Below are 20,526 nucleotides of genomic sequence, written 5' to 3' on the forward strand. Positions count from 1 at the left end.
GGGAAGGTGTGTAAGTGTTAGTCGTGTGGGGATGCCCCCTCACGGGGGCGTACGTGTCTTTTGGTGTATTTGTCTGTCTGGTATATTGTTTGTCGGGGGTCGCAATTTTAAAGAAATGTATTCTAAAGTAATGAAAATAACTGATAAATAAGTAAAAACTTACCTGGGCATAACCCCGGCACAGGTGCTGTAACAAAGATGCCGACGGCGTCTATGCTTAAGCCGGGGATTAGGTCGGTGATTAAAAGGAAAGAAAGGGATTCTTTCCAGGTAGCCTTAATAAAGGCAGGTAGAATTTGCTCCTTGCACTACACTTTCACAAAACACGTGTGCTCTGGTCGGCTGCCCGCTAGGAACAGCACTCGATCGTTATCTAGACGATTATGCTTTTACGGAAAAACTCCAGCGGTGATCCTGACGTACCCTATCCCCGCACCGGCCCTCGAGTCACCGACTCAAAAGCCGCGTGCATTCCCAAGCTACAAGCTATTCCCAAAAACCCATTCCTCACGACGACTACTCCCCGGGGGCCTAGACAAGTCGGCGAAGAAAGAAAAATCAAGACACAAAGAGCGCCAGAAGAGGCTCCTCTGCCGGCGGGGGTCAGCCAGGGCAAGAGGAGGTCCCGCAAAGCGCCTATACCGGCCATACTTGCTCGTGGTCGGGGTAGACGATGGACGGGGCCCACTTTCATGAGACCGCGCAGGCCTACAGAGAAAGACGAACAGGTATAGTCTCCCTCGCTCCCAAATTATCGAGCCCATGCTTAAAGCCAAAAATAACGGGGTGTGCGTATTCTATTTTATATTTGCATTACTTTTTGAATAGTGTCATACAACTTATACACTGTACATTTTTTAGGCTAGTTTAAAAATGTATCTTAAATTAAAAGAGTTCTAATATTTTTTGTTCTTTGGTGTGTGTAAATGTCAAATTGTCAAAAGTAAACTTGCGAAGTATGTGAACTGTGAAGTGTGATGTGAAGCACGCCATAGGAGAAGGGAATAAACGGTTGTATTGTTTTTCGCGGGTCGTCATATTAGGAATATATAAATATAAACAAAATGCCTCCAAAAAAAAGAGAAAAAGAACCCGACCCCACAAAAACTCCAAGAATCGATCACATTCAGGCGGATCATGAATTGTTTTTACAAGCTTTTGAAAGTGAGTAGTGTTTATTTAATTTTTCTTTTTTTCTATTAATACTAACCATGTTTCAGAACCTACACAAATATATAGATATTTACGTACAAGAAATATGTGTTCGGTAAGATACTTTTACATTCCATTATAGTAAATCTAATTACTAAGCTTTTCTTTCAGCCTATCTTCCTGAACAGGACCTTAACATATATGAAACATAGAATGTCAAGATCTCATAAAATCAGGCAGAATTTTAAAGTGGATACTTTGTTAGAAAAAGTAAATTCTAGAAGAGATGCAATGATTATACAACCTGGTTTTATAAATCTTACATTTTTGGGTTTTAATAATAAAACATTGGATTACAATGCACAAATAGCACAAGTGGAAACAGTGCTTTTAAAGATAAGTCACAAGAAGCGTAAAGATAGTTCAGCACCCAGCATGCAAGTTACACTTGGTACTGCAGATGTTCCAATAAATCCTAATGAGGAACATTTACCTTCAACAGCACCTACAATTAGTATTCCTACAGAATCGTTCAATCCTTCAAGTGGTCCATTAGTTAAATCGTACATTTTATTATTCAGAGTAAAAATTACTCCAGAAAGAGAAATTGACGATGATGAACCAGCCTTAAAAAAACGTAAGTCAAACGGAGGCTCGCTAGATAATAACACAAAATTATACGGAGCAGAATTAACAGTTTACGATAAACATAATCGGTGTTACTTAAGTGATGGAGACTATGACATTGTAGTACAGGATTTTTCAACAGGCTCAAAGCATTCCCCAAAAAAGCATTCCAGTTGGGAAAATGTCAATGATTTGGTAGAAACCTGTGGCAATCTGGACGCATTTATGAAAGGTGCTGTTCTAAAATTTAAACTCAATTGGTCTCCAGAAGCCAGCGCCAGAATCGTGGATCGACCTAAACCTTATCCGTTGCAAGAGAATAAAGAAAATCTCCCGGCACTAACCAATGGCAATAGCGATAATATAGATAAACTGCAAATCGTGTACCAGTTTGTTTACAATAATAATTCACGTCAACAAACGGAGGCTTGTGAGGACTTGCATTGCCCCTGGTGCAGTTTAAACTGCAATCAACTTTATACTCTCCTAAAACATTTGAAACTGTGTCACTCTCGATTTACCTTCACGTATGTTCCAATATCTGTAGGAGCTAGAATAGATGTAGCTATAAACGAAATGTACGACGGGTCGTATACAGGATCTCCCCATGATCTTATATCCCAGCCGTCTGTATGCGCCTTCTCGCGTAACGGCCCAGTACGGAGGGCGTCCGTAACACACATTTTAGTATGTCATCCTAAGAGACCTAAGCCTAGCTTATCGGAATTTTTAGAATTGGACGATTGTGAGTATGACGGACAGAGACCGTTCATAACCGGCCACAACAGGTTGTATCATCATACCACTACGTGCTTGCCTATTTATCCCAAAGAAATGGACGTTGATTCCGAAGGAGAAAACGATCCCGAGTGGTTACAAAATAAAACTATGATGATGATAGATGAATTTACTGATGTGAACGAAGGCGAGAAAGAGCTGATGAAGATGTGGAATTTACATGTTATGAAGTACGGATTTGTGGGAGACTGCCAAATTCCCTTAGCATGCCAGATGTTTGTGCAGCATAAGGGTAAAGAATTGTTACTAAAAAATTTGTACAAAAACTTTGTGGTTCATATGTGCAGTTTATTTGACTTTGGTTTATTGAGTGCCGTGTGTTTATATACAACTATCCAAAAACTTCAAGAGATAGTTGGAGAAACCGGCGCTATTCGTACGGTCCTTAAGGAATCTAGGGAAGCACAGATAGATAATTGGTCCAAATGTGGAAATTTGTCTATGGTCTACGACAAGTCAGGTTTAATGAAAACGCCAAATACTGGTAGAAAAACGGGTAACATGGGTATTCAACGAAGAAAAGGGACTCCTACCCCATCCGACGGCCCAGCGAGGAGAAAATCTGTTTGTGGTGATTCCTCACGGAAAAGGCTTTCATTATCTTTAAGTAAAAGTGACCAAAAAAGTAGCTAGTTAAACGATTTTTTCACGTAGTACGAGACAATAAAATATTTTTATAATATTTATCAACAGATTTTTTATAGGACTAGAATCAAAAACGCCAGCATTAAAAAATGTGTGGTTAATTTATTATTTTAGGCCGTTTCGTATACACATTAAAATTGTGTAATTGGATAGTATACATTTAATGAATTTATTGTGTGAATCAATGAAACTAATATTTTAAATTCTAAATATATTATATTATTAAAATGTTTTCATCATTGTTATTGTTATGTATATTTTTTATTTTTAATTTAAAACATTGCTTTTTGGTTTTATGTATAAGAGTAATAAAAATATGAAATGAATAATTTTTTTTGTAGTCAATTTCAGCTGTAAGAATAAATATTTTTCAAATTGTTACGTAACATATTTACAGTTTTTCTCTTCAAAACACCACGTAGTATTTTTAAAATATACGGGGTGTCCTAGAGAAATTAGTAGTGTTTCACCACAATGGCAGTTGGTGAAAACAGAAGTGATCATATTTTTATAAAGCAAAAAAGTATTTTGCACATACGTGCAATTATTATTTCAATTCTTTACTTTGTATACATTGTATATTTTTGCCTCAAGAACATTCACTACGTAAGCTGAAGTATCATCCTCGAAAAGACAGTATGGGTCTCATGCTTAATTATTAAAATGTAACCACACCAATTTTCGCCAGCAATCACGGCAACTAAATTACCTATAAGAAAATATCGTCACCGAGATATAAACTGTTGAATGAGGTATCAAGAATAATTTTTTAATATCACTCCAAAATTATTTCGGCTAGGTTTGGATTTGTTATTTGGTGCATGTTGGTTAAGTAAGAAAATAAAATACACGATCTTAGTTTTTGGGGTCCCCCATCCCTATAACTTTTACTACTATCTAATTTAAATTATTTTAATAGTAGTAGTAATCCCTTCTATTCCAAACAAAATTTCAACACAGATAGAAAAAAATACATGTACAGATTCATTCACATACAATTATACTTGCCCCTTTTTATATTTATTATCTTTCTATCGGGGACAAAATGGTAATTTTTTTGTGAAGAAATGTATAAATTTAAAAATAATATTTTAAAAACAAGCTTTTATTAAAATGCACTAAGAAAAAAATAAACAATGTAGTTCATAAAACCCATAATATTGTGTAAACCCCAAACTCGCAAAAAGGAATATGGCTGCTCTATAGAAGTGTCATTAGGGAAACTACATTAAATAGATACGTACTATCTTAATTAGTATGTATTCATGTTCTTATGCAAGGTTTATTCCTAATTAGAATTTTTGCTATAAGGGGTAAGTTAAAGAAATTACCAACAGTACCAGAACCAACAGTACTTTGTTATTTAGTATTCTGAGGAGGAAGGAAGAAAGATAAACCTATAAATACGTAAGCAAAACGGAAAATGTTAATTTTTTTTAATTATTAAAAGTTTCAAAGCCATGGTATTTATTTAAGATTTTAATTTTGTGGAAGTATATTACAGAAAATTAAACCATAGAATATATTAATTTTTTAAAATGAGTTTTTTCACGAGCAAGTGTTTCAGAAGTGACAAAAATTGATCTAATATTAAACTGATTGAAAGAAGGTTTGGGTTTATTACATTTGTAATCTATAAAATAGATTAGTGAATAAATGTTTTAAAGTGGATGTAGAACTATTCATTAATTTTACAGTCAATGGGTCTAATGTGAGAAAAAAAAAGATAAGTAGATGATTGCCAAATAATAGATACAATCCACGAAGGAATACAAGATTTTTTAAATTTATTGTTTCTCGTAAAGATTTTGTCATCATTACTATTACCATAATTGCTGATACTCTTCACTTGACCAATAAATCTGGAAAAAAATGATCCATATAAGCTCCATAAATTTATGACACTAGTCACTTCTACAGCCACTTAGAAATCCTCTTCTTTTTTAGTAAAATCCGACCGTTTTTATTTTTAAATTTCTTATAGTTTTTTATAACATAATCTTTCTATTCTTTGTCCCATATTTCCGGGTATAATTTTCGAATTTGTGAAGTTATAAGCTCTATCTCTGTTTCCATTTTTCAATCACTATTTTCTATTTTCCTTTGTCCATACATATTTAACGAAGTATTGTTTCATAAATTATGTAGCGATAATTTTAGATGATTTATATGATTTTACAAACTTTTTTCTTCTATTTGTTGCTTGTTGAATACCAAATCAAGCCAATGAAAATATAAAATATTTTTGGTTTAGCAGAAAATGACATTTTAAACAGCTAAAATTAAAAATAAATTTTACATATGGAATTTTTTGCTAAATTCTAATAGCTCTCTATTATACAAAATCAGCAAATATTTTCTTTGAACGAGTTATGAGGATCTTTATTATGAGAGTTAGTATTTACTACATTAATAGTGTTGAAAAAGTTAATATACTCTTATTAAAAATAAAGGTACCATTAAAAAAATCGAACATTTACTTTTTTACATTAACATTTTATGGAAATTGGATGGATTGGAAATTTAAATTTGCTGAAAATAAATGAAGCCTATTAGAATTTAAACACATTAAATTTACATATTATTTTATTAATTGAAACGTCATTTTCTTCTAAATTAAAAATTGACGAATAGGATGCGCTTCAGTATTCAGACCAGTAAAAATCATTAAAAATGATTTTAAATCATATAAAAGATGTCCTCACCTTGTCATTATCGTCAAATAGTGCAGAATTTAATACTTACCTACCATTTTAAGCCTTTCTTCTGTAGATCTGCATAAATTGCATGGTTGAGTTAAGATTAAAATAATAAAAATGAGATTATCATGAAATAATTGAAAAAAAATCTTATGAAATTTTGAGAATTTTCATATCTATGAAATTCCTTGATAATTCCAGATCTTTCGAATCAGTACACTCGTTAATTTTACAATTAGAACTTTAATTTTTACATTCAAATTTTTTTCGTGATTCGACAGTTTTTTATTCAAAAACTGATTCGTTTGTAAAACAAAATTGTCATTATTGTGATTATTTTATTTTGTGATGTTTTTGGATAAACACTTCAAAAAAGTATGGCTAACCCTCCTCCATATTTACAGCACCGGCAATTGAATTGCAGAATAACTACAGGGTTTGGTGAGTACATGTAGATATTAATTTTCATGAAATGTAGGTTTGCGGGTTCATCAGGTTTGTATAAACTTTTCTGCTCATTTTTCCCTAGGAATGTTAAAGTTCATGCATTTCCTCATGGAACATCCTATATATAAAATTACAAAAAATCATTACAGGCCCTACTATGGTTTATACTAAAAATATGAAGAAATGATCAAAAATCATTTTATTCTAAACACAAAAATTATATTTACTTATTCTTAATAATAACGATAATAATAAATGGGTCTCTAAACATTAAAATAACCGAATTATTCAAAAACAGTTACTCGATTTTTGTTATATCAGAAATATATCGCTTGAAAATCTTACAGAGAATGTCAGACTACTTTTCCCATTAGATGGAAGGAATTGAGTTTTGGGTTTTAACATATTAAAAAAAAAGTGATGACAAAAAATCAATTTTTATTATATCATTTTATTCCTTACAACTTATTCAGTTTTCTTGGCCTTTTGTTTTTTAGCTGGCAAAGGCTTCTGGGATCGGAGAACAGCACTGGCTCTTCGGAGTGCCGCCTAAAAAACAAATATATATTATATTTATGCGAAGATCCCCTTTCACCAGCCACAATTCCGCTTTTAAGTAGTAATGAATTAATTACATCATTAGAAGAATATTAAACGATATTTATTTCAGACCTCAATATCACCTTAAATACAGTCAATTTATACAAAACTGTTTGCGAAAAGGTTCATTTTGATTAATTTAAAAACCATTTTGTAACTAGTGACATACTATTTATAAGACAATTTTGAGATATAAATGTACAGAGATTTTTTTACTCGGATTAAGATAATAAATTTCAAGATAAATATATTTACCTTGGTGAGATCTGTACGATATTTGTTTGCATTCAAAAGACGTTTCAGCTTGTACAGTGACCTTCTTGGACCAGCTTTCATAGTTCTTTTGACATTGTTCTGTCTAGGCTTATTCTAAAAAAAAACATGATATACTCTTATAAACATGTGACGAAGAAAATAATAATTAAAAACGATAAATGGAAAGTTCGATGTATTAATAATGTTTGAGTATGCTCCAATAAACTAATTACTAAAATCTATGAACATACCTGCTTACTTGCTTTCTTGTAGACTACAGTGAAGCCCTTTTTATCGGGAGCATCCACGACTCCTACAGACTTTTTATGAATAAGACCATTGTATCTGTATGAGCTTAAATTTGTCAAATTGTTAGGTTCCTAAAAAATGTTATCACAATAAATTATTCACATTCAGCTATTCTTCAGGGAAAAGAAAACTCATTTATCTAGATTTTTAATCAAAGCAAGTAGAAAATGAAATGATTTACTTCTATTCTTAGCAAGAGCTGTCAACAATTTTGTATGAATATGATACTTGATCAAAAAACAAAAATTAAAAAAAATACGCATACGCATTTTCAATTATCCCAGTAAAGGGATTATTTTAATTAAGGAAATTATGTTTCGCTTCTCTAATGCGTATTATATTTATACTAACAGCATATGAAAATATTGCTTTCTTATATAATTTAAAATATACTTACTGTGCTAAAAGGCTTTGAAATGTTCCTCTTTTTTAAAAGAAAAGCATTGTTATTGCGGATAATTCCCCAAACCAAATGTGACGACATTTTCCTTAAAAAAATTAAACAAATTAAAAATGATTTTACCTATTTGCAAACTTACTAGGTATGTTAAAATATTTTTTTAACAAAATTTTTTACATTATGCCTTAAAAGACAACAATGGTGAACTGTTTTTAACATTTACAGAAAATTAACAAAAAATTGGGAATATGTTTAATCAATTTATTATAATTGTATATACGACAAAGAAATAACCTCTTCTAATTAATTGAGGATAATAATCATGCTGTTTATTGAATTTTAATGTTAAATAACCGGCCATTAGTGCTTGTTTTTTAATTAAAAAAAATGTTAATTTGGATAGTATTGTGTATTTGATTGTACACTATACATATATTATTTACACCTAATACACCAAGAAAATTACAAGTTTTTTTTCCCATTTCTTGGATGTTTTGTAAAGTGACGCAGTGTTAATAAGTGATTTTTAAAAATATAAAAAAAACAGTTTTCAATTTAGTTGAAAAGTATATGCATACATTTCAAATTTTAAACTTATTTAACTTATTATTTAACTTCAATATATGTAGATATTATTTCTATTTTAACAGTATTCTGAAAATACTAAGCGTTTTCTAATGGAAGTTTATACTTAATTATCTACTAAATATTAATATATAAGCTCCATACATCTAGTTCAAAGAAATGGTTATTTGGTTTTTCTTTATTAGTAAATAATTACACTTTAAAAACATAAAATTAAAAGTGCCTCAAAGCACCATTATAACCTATTCTATACTGTGGTTGTCCACATGGTTTAAAAATACAACAGTCAGGCATAAAATACCTGAAAAATATATTAAATTATGCTATTTACATTTCAAATTAATAATTTTTGAAAACTTATTCATATACGTAAATAATAATGAATATTTTTTCTTACCTCGCACTATTTTACGAAAAAACTGCAACTTCTCAAATCTTGAACGGGAGAAAAAAGAACATGAAAGAAATCGACATTTGACATATTAAATAATTCGTCTTCTTCTACATTCTACATTAGAACATCACGGCAGCTTTCGTTTTGCAGAATATATTATACCAAGGGAGCTTTCCATTTGGTAAAAATAGTACCTATTTGCAACTAATATCAGTTCAGAGTAAGCCTACGTTGCTACTAGCTGCTGATAGCTATTAGAGACTTAAAGCAAAGACACAAGAGTATACATTACGCTTTGACGTTAACGTAAAAATCATGCAACGTTATAGAATTAAAAAGCCGCCTTACAGCATCCTTCATGACGTAGACGTACGTATAATAATAATAATAATAATGAAGGTGAAGAATTAGGAAATAAGGGTGAATTGTATGACCGATTTAATTTGAAGAATCTATATAGTGACAGTGTCCATCCATCACGATTACCGTAATGCCTAATGTGGTAAGGTAAACACTTGAAATCTATTAAAAAATATTGTAAACTGTAACACTCTGATAAAAATAAAAAAATATATAGGTATGTCAAAAGCTAACTAAAACGCAACAGAAAATTAAAAATTATATTTGAGGAACTTACGGGCCAGCAAGTATACGTTAGACGTATGCGTAAACGTACAGAAAATTACCACGACTGCGCATGAGTATATGTCAATTTCTGCGTTTACGTATACGTTCATGATACTGCATTAGGTCTCTATTATTTTTGCCAAATCGAAAGGCCCTCAAGATTGTTAAAGTATCTATAAGGTCGCTAACAAACTGCTGATACCCTTCATGCCACTTCCATCAATAAACTGAGGAGTGCTGTCATTGGTATTATAAATCGAAAACGTCAGCGTCAGTCATTGTTATTGCTTCCTAATAAATTTACTAAATTTCGATCAGCTTTAATCTGTATTTTTTGGAGTTCCCTTTGTCGTTTGTCATAGGACCCATGTTTATATGAAATTTTTGTCTTATTTTGAGTCGACAAATCTACCCTCAAAGGGAATTACCACTATTTCCGAACACCCTGTATATTATGGATTGATCTAGAATCCGAGAGTTTTTTTGGTGTCAAATTATTAGTCACCTCGTTAATCGTTATATTATTTTTTAGTTTATCATTCTCACTCATTATTTGTTTATATGCATTATTATTGGTTTTATAAACTATATCTAATACCTAGTCTTATTTCTGTTACCACGAATAAGTTAAGACATTATAATAAATTTACAGTAGAATGCATTTTTTTAAAATGGAAAGTTCTATTTCTGGTTGAAGATTTTGAAAAGAGAATTTAAATCTAGCTCTCTTCTATTTCCTTTTTGTGGACGTCGGTGACACTTTAGCCACATTTTTAATTGATCACAATGGTAATAATTTGTTCTAATGAACTATTCGTTTGCAGAGATAATAATGCTTTTCCAGCCATTATTAACAAAAACAGTACGAAACTTTTTTCAACATCAACTTTCAATGTCGTGAAAAGGTCTATAAGTCTAAAGTGGAGCGCTCTTGAAGTACTAGTGGAGTACTTCAGTTTCACTTTTCGCGTTGCGAGAGAACTGCTCCTGAAGTAGTTCCGAAGTAAATTCTTTATCAATTGGAAAGCAGCTTTTGTTTATGCTAGGTACTATTTTTACTCCCATTTTTTCGAAGGCAGTGGCAGTCTGCTCCTGCTCTCATCTTAGTTACTCATTGCAGCCTATTTTTTAATATTGATGGCAATCATTCGAATTTTGGAGAATTGTAAACCCCGTTGGAACAGTTTTAATAAAAATAAATACTCTTGATTATGATTTTGTTTATTTATTTTAATATTACTGTTACACCATAGTTCCAAGTAAGTGAAACACTTTAAAAACAAACATTTCTACGTACACAGATAAGATACTGTATCAGATATTATCATGCCTATTATTTTGCCTCGCCCTATGTTGTACATAACATTTTATTAGTTGAAAACTAAAAAGAACAGAAAATTCGATTTTCTTGTAAGTTACTTTGCATCATATTGTAATCTCATATACTACTAATTAAGGTAAGATGTAGTTATTTACAAATGCATTTTTATTAACAATGAAGTCATATTCATATTTCTCATTTATATCAAACAAATACCTACAGTCTGTTCCTACAGATAGATATTCTAAAGAAATAGCTCACAATCAGACACGGAAGCCATTAATAATATAAAAAAAATAAAAAATCCAAATCCAAATAATACCTAGGTACTAATGAAAAATATACACACATATCTACTGAAGTTATAAATAATATGTTACATTGTGTTATAAAATGTTATTTTATATAAAATTTTGCATAAACATATGAGTACCTATATATAATTAATTAATATGTATTTAATATTCAAATATCTATTGATTCTATTAAAGGGAGACCATTTAGGGACCTTTTTTATTTATTGAACGATTTTTTGTCAATTACATTTTAAGGGAGCGCATTAGAATTAATGCCCCAATTTTGGCAACTGTCGCTCAAATTTGAATTCAATTATTGATTAAATTTAATTGCGTCCTTTTTTATTAAATTTATTTTTAAATGGACCTATATTTTACTTTAAATATATTTAAAAAATATTAATAATTGAGAATGAATCGAGAAAAAAAATGTAAATATATTGGTATTGAAACTTCGAATCGTTCATTAAAGATACAGGGTGAATCAAGAATTGCACAGTATTTTATTAAAATTTTTCCTAAAACTAAATTTAGATTACCGGACTAATGCAATTTTTATTTTGCGCTGTAACTCATTGTTTTTTAAAGTTAATTCAATGAAATTTGGTTTCTGGATATAAGACGCTTTACTTATTATTATAATAGCTCTACATTTCACTGTTTTTGATATGCGATAGTCATATTTTTTGTCTTTATATGATTAAAAAAGACATAATATGATTCAAGAATCAATTTCGCACGTCGATGACGATGAGACAAGTCAAATTGGATTCTAAGAAATTTTCTTAGAATCCAATTTGACTCATCTTGTTTATAATACAAAGATTTAGATTGGATATTATATCTTGATATAAGAAGTGAATCATGCTAACAATACAACCGATATCTTATTTCTTAGAATCTTCCTTATAAAGTAATTTGTTTTCCATTTCGGATAAGTCAGCTATTTAATTATTTTATTAGTGTATGAGATTATAAAATAATTGTACATATTCTTTATTTTACCTATCATATTTCGAATTTCTGGACGTAATAAAAAAGTAAATTGATGTCGTAAAACTATATAGTTATAATGTTTCATTAAAAACAACATCAGTGACATTTATCCAAAATTAAGAAAGAAAGCAGGGTACGCCACTGTGTTCTATGGTAAAAAAACCGTCATCAAACTGGGGTAAAGAGTTGAGAGAATACAGCTCGATATTTGGTAAAAGAATAAAAACAAACCGTATTCTGTTTAGAATTTTATATATTTTTCAATAGTACCCGTTTCAATTTTTTTCTTTTTTTATTTGGGCATTTCACCACCTACAGAAAAAATAAAAATTTATGAAATACACACTATATTGTGCATAAAATAATTTTGCCTAATCAAAAATGAGTCTATTTTCGTTTTCAAAACCTGAAATAGCACTCCGTTTGAAATTAGTTTTAATAGTTTAAGTTTGTTTATTTGTTTCACTGTTGTTTCCATAACTAGAGATAAATGATGTTTATTATGTTATTATCTACTATATTAGTATTTGTAGCCAACAAGAATCTAAATTCATATAGTAAACTACACAATCTTATACCGTTTAATAAAATAAACACGGTTCTTCTAATTCTCTATTTTATACATATAAAAAATCCCAAGGTATATAAAATTCTTATTTGGCAACTAGGGAAATATACCAAATCTGGATATCTGAAATCACTGCAACCATATCATAACCTTAACCGCCCTAGTAGCAAAATATTGCACATATTGTGTATTTGTACAAGTGATACAAGACTGCTGTGTACCTACTGCTGAAATCAGCATCAGGTTTACTGCAAGATTCATTGTGTAATTGTCTTGATCAAAGCTTTCAATGGATTTGATTCAGGGCACTTGAGTACAAAGGGGTAAATTAATGCATGTTACCATGTTGTAGACTTACATTAGAATTAAGTAAGACATATTGTATATGACTTATATTAATTCACCCCTTTGAACTCAAGTACTTTTGGTTAAGTCTCGTGCAAGTATTGTAAAAGTATCTTGCATAAGAAACGATATTTTCAGCAATAAACACAAAATAATCTGACACAATTTGGCTATTTCAAGTAAACTTGAAACAACTTGTATTAGAATTGCACACGATTGTGCTATCAGGGCGATTTACTTTTTACTTTTTTTCAACAAAACATTTGTTTTAGGCTTCTTAACTGGGCAATATAATGGAGACTTCTGATTATACTTATAATGGCAAGATGTGGAGGCGAAGTGAAACAGTCGCAGACAAGAACAGCTTCTTCCATTCTGCTTTTGGAGTAAGAGCTGATGAGTGTAACATATATTTGGATAAACAAGCTAAATACAGACGCATGTGTTGGGCAGCATTTTTAACTTATTTTGAAAGTGAAGCTGTGCCTCCTCGTCTAGCAGAAGTGCTGAAAAAATGTTTGTCTACAAATGACAAATACAAAGACGTATCCATCGAAGACCAAAGCCGTTTTAAAGGTTATGTTTCGGATATTACGAACGCGGAGCATGCTGTGACGTTGGAAGAAATTCCTCTTGTGGCAGCCTTGGAAAATATCAAAATTATCCTGTTTTCAGACAAAAAAACAGATTTAGTAACTATTATAAACCCCGATCTTAAAATCCTTGGGAGTTACCCAAACGTAAAACAAAATGGTGAAGTTGTCTTATGCCTGGAAGGAAATGTTTTTTCCAGGATGAACCCAGTCGATAAAGATTCTTCTTTAAAATCTGACAAAGACAAGATCGTAAACGTTAAAAATGCTAATGAAACTACGGAGAAATCTAGTAGTGATTTGATTAGATATAAAAAAGGTGGTAGTGCCGGCAGCGAAGGGGTTCAGTTCCAAGTGGGTCTCTTAACCATATTTTTCCTTAATGCAATTCAAAAACTCAGAAACTGGAAACTTTCGACAGAAAATAATGCCGCGGGGAAGTTTGATGATGTGGTTTTCGAATGTCCTGAAGGAGCCACTTTGTTGCAAGCTAAACATAAGCAGAGCAAAACAAAGAGGATCAGTCTTGAAGAATTGATTTCCACCAATTCTAAGAACGATGATTTCAGCCTTCCCAAGTATTTTTTATCTTACCAAGAGATTAAGAAAACGTTTAAAGTAAAAGACGTTATTATATGTACTAATGCGAGTGTTGATGGGAAGACTATGAAGTTTTTAAAATCACAGAAAGTTTCTCCCGAAAGCATGTTACACTATGAAAAATGCGACTACGAATTTTACGTATTCAGGGACGAAATTCTGCCTCATCTAAAGGAGAATATAAAGAGTTATTATGAAAAGAATTTTCAAAATAAAGGCGTCAGTGAGTCAGAAATTACCGATGAAAACATAAAAGATTTTTTTAGACATTTACAGCTCTATTCAAGTTACCCGCCAGGAAATGACGTTGGTAAAGTCACTGAACATGTACTGTCCCACATGGAACGATTGAAAAACTTGCCAGACCAAATATCCCCTTTGGAAATATACACCAAAATTCTGAACTGGTTCCAACAGAAAGACGGTATATATTTAACCGAACTGTACGCTAAAGCTATATTCTCTGAAATATGGAGAGATAAACATTGGCAAAGATTGGAGAAATACAACATATTCTTTCAGCACAATTACTTAAATTTCCAAAATTTCAGAAGGATAATTCACCTCACTGTTGAAAATGGATATTTATTACATGAAATAAAAATCATTCGCACCTTGCAGAATAATAAAACTAAAGTTCTGTTCATCAATCCTGATGATAGTACCGAAAAACAGAAACAGGTGATAGAAGCATTTGGCCTGCCTAAATACACCATTTTAGTCCTTGTTTGGTCCATAGTTACAGAAGAATCTGTAGTAAAAGAAATAAGCTGTAAATTGAAACAAATTTTAGATAAATATGAATATAAAAAAGTTGTCCTTGTAGCCGATTGTAATAATAAAATACCTCAATACGTTGGATCATGTAAAGACAACTACGATGTCATAAATGAATTTGTAACATTGAAAGACCTGTCAGATGATTCTCAAGAGAGGTTGTTAAAGAAAGAGATTATAATATTTCAAGGAAATGCCATCAGTTTGGAAGAGCTATTCGCAGATCAATCACCTGAAGATTATGGAACATTCTTAAACTCGGAAATACTCCAAATGTTAATTAGAAATGAAAAGGTTAAAGTGGGCGTACCACCTTCAGATTTATGTGAAGATATTATGCAGGTGTACATAAAACGAAAATTCAGGAGCAGCACAGAGGACGGAAGCGGATCAACTACTAAGCAAGCGACGATTTTTCCGCAAGAAACATTATACGGGGTGGATGAAAAAGTGGTCTTAATCTCAGACGGTGCAGGCATGGGGAAGAGCACTGTGCTTACCAGTCTAGCGGTTAGCATAAAGAAAAATCACCCCCATTTATGGGTTATTAGAATCAACCTCAGTAGTTACACCAAGATTTTAAAAGACTTTCTGGGCAAAAACAGAGAAACGATAAATATACTGGACCTGTTAAATTCTAAATATTCCACAAAATTGGTAAACCAATTGGAAAAGTCGGTATTTTTAATGGACAGAAAAGTTGTGTTAATGTTTGACGGGTTCGACGAGATTGGACCCGACTACACGCAACTCATTTTAGACTTGCTGCGACAATGCCAGAATGCACCCAACTACGACAAAATATTCATTACAAGCAGGCCACACGTAGCTCTAGAGTTGGTAACAAATTTGCAAGTGAGGTCATTTACTTTAGAACCATTTACCAAACAGGATCAGGTACACTTTTTGGCGAGTTATTGGAAGCACAATTTACATTTAGCTGATACAGAAAAAGATAAATGTGAAAGATATGCTGTGGCACTGATAAACAGAGTATTCTATTGGATTGAACAGCACCAATCAGGTGAAAACCACTTTGCTGCGGTACCATTGCAAATAAGAATGTTAGCGGAGATTTTTCAAGAAAGCGATCGATTCGAGGAAGCTCTGGAATGGCAACGTTGCAAGGAGTTTTTAGTTTCAAATGAAGCAGAACCTAAGTTACCGGAAAACATGAATATTATGAGATTATACCAGATGTTTGTAGATAAAAAGCGAAATATATTCATGGATAAAGGAAATCCTACCGGTAACACCGTGGCGAATCATGCGCTAATTGACCAGTTTGAGGAGTGTATCGCTTACCAGAGAACCCTCGCCTTAGAAGTAATTCTGGATAAAACAAAATGTGAACTTTTCTCGTGTTACCGAGAAAGTCGCAGAAATGTGGAAATAAATATGTTAAATATAGGCATTGTACAGAAACTCGACAACGAATTTCACTTTATCCATAGAACGTTTGCAGAGTACTTCGTTGCTGAAAGTTTATTAAAAGAGTTGCAAACACAAAATGATGATTTAAAGTTTCAAACTTATTTGATTGAGGAAATATTATTGGCTCCTCAGTTTAATGTTACTCGAGTTTTTTTAAACGGTTTTCTACAGCCAGTAGTAGATGATTTACCTTCTAGAACCTTCCAGCGATACCAGTCTATCTCATATAAAATTAATTTGTCTAATCGCAAACTGGGGTTACTTCATGAACTGGCAGGCGAAGGCCACGTGGCAATTTTTCAACTTATCTTGAAATGTATTGACATTGTTAAGGATATACCTGTTATCTCTACACATGGCATTGATACTCCTACAGGGAATACTCCAGAACACACAGTATATGGTAATATATTAAATATAATGCTTAACCGTGTACAAAGGGAAGGATTGGATATGACGGATGGCTTTAAAACTCTCCTTGAATATGCCGCTGAAAATGGACATTTAGAAATGGTTAAATTTTTAGTACAACGAGGAGCCAATGTGAATATTGGGGTCTGTAAACCTCTCCATCTAGCAGTACAAGCCGGCCACATCGAGGTATCAAAGTTTTTGATAGAGCAAGGAGCAGATATAAAATCACTAGATTTCCTCGATGACAGCTCTGTGTTGTATAAAGCTGTTAGGAAGAATGACGTGGCTACTGCCACATACCTTCTCAACGAGATGTGGAAGACCGATGATTTAAATATAAACGTTTCTAATAATATAGCTCATACGGCTGCTTGTTTGGGCAATATAGATATCTTAAAAAATTTAGTGGGACGAGGTGTGGATGTCAATAATAGAGTAGAATATGGCGAGACTCCGTTTTTTGGCGCTGTCCGAGGAGGACAGTTAGAAACTATAAAGTATCTGGTACAGCGAGGATGCGACATAAACAGCGAGGACCACCGGAATCGTACGGCGCTACATATAATCGCACCAAATCCATCGGACGTTTCCACTGCTAAATTTTTAATAGATTTAGGGATAGATGTCAACGTTATAAGTTCAGATATGAAAACAGCGCTTCACTTAGCGTTGGAAGGGGCTAATTATGATTTAATAGAATCATTAGTAAATAGTGGTGCGGATGTTGACTTGGAAGATGAAAAAGGTGCCACAGCTCTCCATCTAGCTGCTTCGAAGTATCAACAACTCGCTGTGAAACTACTTGTAGAACACGGAGCGAATTTGAACAAAAGAGATAAATGGGGCCGTACGCCACTGCATGTGGTGATTTTAAACGACTTCTCCATTTTTGATAGTTACGGCTATCCTAATTGTATTCCAAATATAGTTTTCTCTAAGGATCGTTTGGAAATTACTAAATTCATCATTGAAAATGGTGCAGATCTCAACACTAGAGATATTAAGGGTCGTACAGCATTTCATTTAGGTGCTATATCCGGTCAGTCAGATATCGTTATGTTGCTTATGCAATTCGAAGTCGATGCTAATATTAGAGACAACGACGGTAGAGCGGCTGTACATTTAGCCACTTTAGGGGGTCACACAGACATTGTCAAGTTTCTCGTACTACATAATGTGGATATTACCATTAAGGATAATTCTGGTTACACGATACTGCAATATTTATCATTCTGCAGAGATCAGTTGGACATTCTTAAATTAATTAAAGCACATACTGGAGATGTTAACGTCGAGGATGGTTGTTCGGCACTCCATTCGGCTGTTGAAAGAGGTGATTTAGACACAGTAATTTTTCTTGTTGAAACCGGAATCGACGTCAACATTAGAGACAAAGAAGGCAACACTGCATTACATTTAGCTATTAATAAAGGTCATTTCAGCATTGTTGAATACCTAGTAAAAATTGGTGTAGACATAACTGTTCAGGATAATTATGGATACACGGCACTACACTTAGCTGTTAAAAGTAGTGATTCTGATATGTCCTTCAGAAGAGATAATAACGATCCAGCTCTACAATCTCCAGCTCATGTAAATGATTCTGACGGTGCGAAAATTCGTAAGAATACTGAGGTGCATATATGTGATCGTATAAACACTGAATCGCTCTTTGAGAAAAGTGAGACAGACATCAGTATGTCACTTAATGTCCTTGATAATCAATTGTCAGCCGTTCTCAGGTATGTTAAGGATAATCAACCAGATCTTAATTCGATCTCTGAAAAACTAGAGGCTCTAAACTCATCTACATTGGAAGCATTGAAATCTATCGGAGACACTACAAAAAAAATTAAGTCGGTCCTTATACCTTCCTCTGATGAAAGAGGTACACATATTAAAGATAATAATATCACTACTTTACCTCTGGCTCTTCAAGAAGCAAGTTTGAACTTTGAAAAGGTTTTTACGGCTATTAGAGCGAATAAAGTCCATGATTCAGGCAATGTACCTTTTTTTGCAAAATTTTGTACAGGCACTAACAGTAAAAGCAATGACACCATGTCACTACCTTCCGTTATCGATAACGGCAGTTCTAGTACGTTCAAATTTCCTGGAAACACTGGAAAAAGTTTTAGTGTCAGAGACAATAAATGTATGGTTCTTCCCTTTACCCCTAAACTGAATGACACCAAACCCGACGTATTAGAAAACCGTACAATTACTGAAACTAAAGAAAGAATATGTTATATGGATATCATCGCTATGCTAGTCCTTCAATGTGATGAAGTTCTTGATATGAGAGATAAAAATGGGCACACACCTTTACATTTAGCCATTCTAAAAGGAAATTTAGAAGTTGTCAACTTTCTTGTGAAACACAAAGCAGACGTTAATGTTACGGACAATTCTGGCCGCACGTCACTACAACTGGCTGCTAAAAACGGTAATTTGGACATTGTCAAATTACTTATAGACCATGGCGTAGACGTTAATAACCAAGGTAATGATGGTTGGACTGCACTACTTACCGCTGTTTGGGAGGGTCAATTGAACACCGTTAAGTTCCTTATTACGGAATGCAATGCGGATATGAACACTATCGACAAGGACGGTCGCACCGCAGTACATTTAGCAGCTTCTGAGGGCCATTTAGAAACTTTGGTGTTTCTCCTACAATGCGGAATGGATGCTGAAGTCAGAGATAATGATGGCCGTACGGCAATACATCTAGCGGCTTTAGGAAGTCCTAGTTACTTACCGAGGTTTTTTGGTTTGTCTGGGGAAGCTAAACATAAAGTCTATCTAAGCGTGGTAAATTTATTAATGAAACAAGGAGTGGATGTTAACAGTAAGGATACTAATGGAAACACGGCTGCATTTTTGGCTGAGAGGGAAGGTCACTTGGAAATGGCGAAGTACCTGGAGGCTTCTGTTTGCAGTGGAATATCCAGAAATTAATTATGGAGCAAAAACGTATAACATCATTAATAAAGCATAAACGAGTATCACACATAAAATGTTATTCCTTTTGCTAGAAAAATAATGCAATAATGCCAGATCAGGGACACAGAAGCAACTGCCAAATTTGGCGTTTAAAAAAATGCAGAAAATGCTACAATTTACGCAAAACTTCGGAAAGTCTCAATGAGTGAAGTTATTTGTGTTTGCCGTTGCGTTTACGCTCGAGATAATACGATCATGGATTGAATGAATAAAATGTGAAACTTGATCTTATCGACAAGGCGAAGGAAATAAAATTACTATTTCTAACAAAATTACTGGTCCCGTGACTGGTAATTATTTATCTCTTGCCAATTTTTCATTAAATCCTGTTATTTCCTTTGTCCACTTGAAAAGGCCTTGAACTTATCGATATAGTCTGTCCATGATGGGATGCCCTTTGTGTTACATTTAAGTATTTATGGCTGTTAATAAAGGCACCTACTTTGTAAATACTATTTTTTAAGGTAATTATTTGTATTGTCAAATGATTGTGTAAGTATCGATTTTGATGTTATTAGAGTGACACTTTAAGTTTGAAGTTGCGTGTTACTGTTTCTTGAAAAACGAATTGCTAGAAAATGTTTTAGTTGTACGTTTTTACACTAGTCGACATTAAATACAATTTTTACTAAACAACT

The 20,526-nt window shown here is 32.8% G+C and overlaps 3 protein-coding genes across 3 annotated transcripts; 2 read left to right on the forward strand and 1 right to left on the reverse strand.

Moving 5' to 3' along the window:
* Positions 1-963: 963 nt before the first annotated feature.
* Positions 964-3,423, forward strand: LOC108905196 (polycomb protein suz12). The gene is made up of 3 exons (XM_018707982.1): positions 964-1,164; positions 1,221-1,267; positions 1,324-3,423. The coding sequence occupies exons 1-3, from the start codon at positions 1,065-1,067 to the stop codon at positions 3,208-3,210; spliced, it is 2,034 nt and encodes a 677-aa protein (XP_018563498.1). The 5' UTR covers positions 964-1,064; the 3' UTR covers positions 3,211-3,423.
* A 3,363-nt stretch (positions 3,424-6,786) lies between these two features.
* Positions 6,787-9,021, reverse strand: LOC108905203 (60S ribosomal protein L28). The gene is made up of 5 exons (XM_018707989.1): positions 8,915-9,021; positions 7,930-8,020; positions 7,475-7,603; positions 7,224-7,337; positions 6,787-6,917 (listed from the first exon to the last, which is right to left on the reverse strand). The coding sequence occupies exons 2-5, from the start codon at positions 8,014-8,016 to the stop codon at positions 6,834-6,836; spliced, it is 414 nt and encodes a 137-aa protein (XP_018563505.1). The 5' UTR covers positions 8,017-8,020; positions 8,915-9,021; the 3' UTR covers positions 6,787-6,833.
* A 6,502-nt stretch (positions 9,022-15,523) lies between these two features.
* Positions 15,524-20,103, forward strand: LOC108905186 (serine/threonine-protein phosphatase 6 regulatory ankyrin repeat subunit A-like). Its single transcript, XM_023455371.1, has one exon. The coding sequence runs from the start codon at positions 15,722-15,724 to the stop codon at positions 19,841-19,843; it is 4,122 nt and encodes a 1,373-aa protein (XP_023311139.1). The 5' UTR covers positions 15,524-15,721; the 3' UTR covers positions 19,844-20,103.
* Positions 20,104-20,526: the final 423 nt, after the last annotated feature.

The sequence above is a fragment of the Anoplophora glabripennis genome, unplaced genomic scaffold (assembly GCF_000390285.2).
Source record: "Anoplophora glabripennis isolate ALB-LARVAE unplaced genomic scaffold, Agla_2.0 scaffold68, whole genome shotgun sequence".
NCBI classification, from domain to species: Eukaryota; Metazoa; Arthropoda; class Insecta; order Coleoptera; family Cerambycidae; genus Anoplophora; species Anoplophora glabripennis.

Excerpts from the sequence above, each read along its gene's own strand:
- LOC108905203 (XM_018707989.1), bottom strand. The coding sequence starts at position 8,016 with ATGTCGTCACATTTGGTTTGGGGAATTATCCGCAATAACAATGCTTTT. Across the intron at positions 7,604-7,929 it reads TTTCAAAGCCTTTTAGCACA|GAACCTAACAATTTGACAAA; the intron begins GTAAGTATATTT and ends AACATTTTTTAG. Across the intron at positions 7,338-7,474 it reads ACAAGAAAGCAAGTAAGCAG|AATAAGCCTAGACAGAACAA; the intron begins GTATGTTCATAG and ends GTTTTTTTTTAG.
- LOC108905186 (XM_023455371.1), top strand. The coding sequence starts at position 15,722 with ATGGACAGAAAAGTTGTGTTAATGTTTGACGGGTTCGACGAGATTGGA.
- LOC108905196 (XM_018707982.1), top strand. The coding sequence starts at position 1,065 with ATGCCTCCAAAAAAAAGAGAAAAAGAACCCGACCCCACAAAAACTCCA. Across the intron at positions 1,165-1,220 it reads GTTTTTACAAGCTTTTGAAA|AACCTACACAAATATATAGA; the intron begins GTGAGTAGTGTT and ends ACCATGTTTCAG. Across the intron at positions 1,268-1,323 it reads GTACAAGAAATATGTGTTCG|CCTATCTTCCTGAACAGGAC; the intron begins GTAAGATACTTT and ends CTTTTCTTTCAG.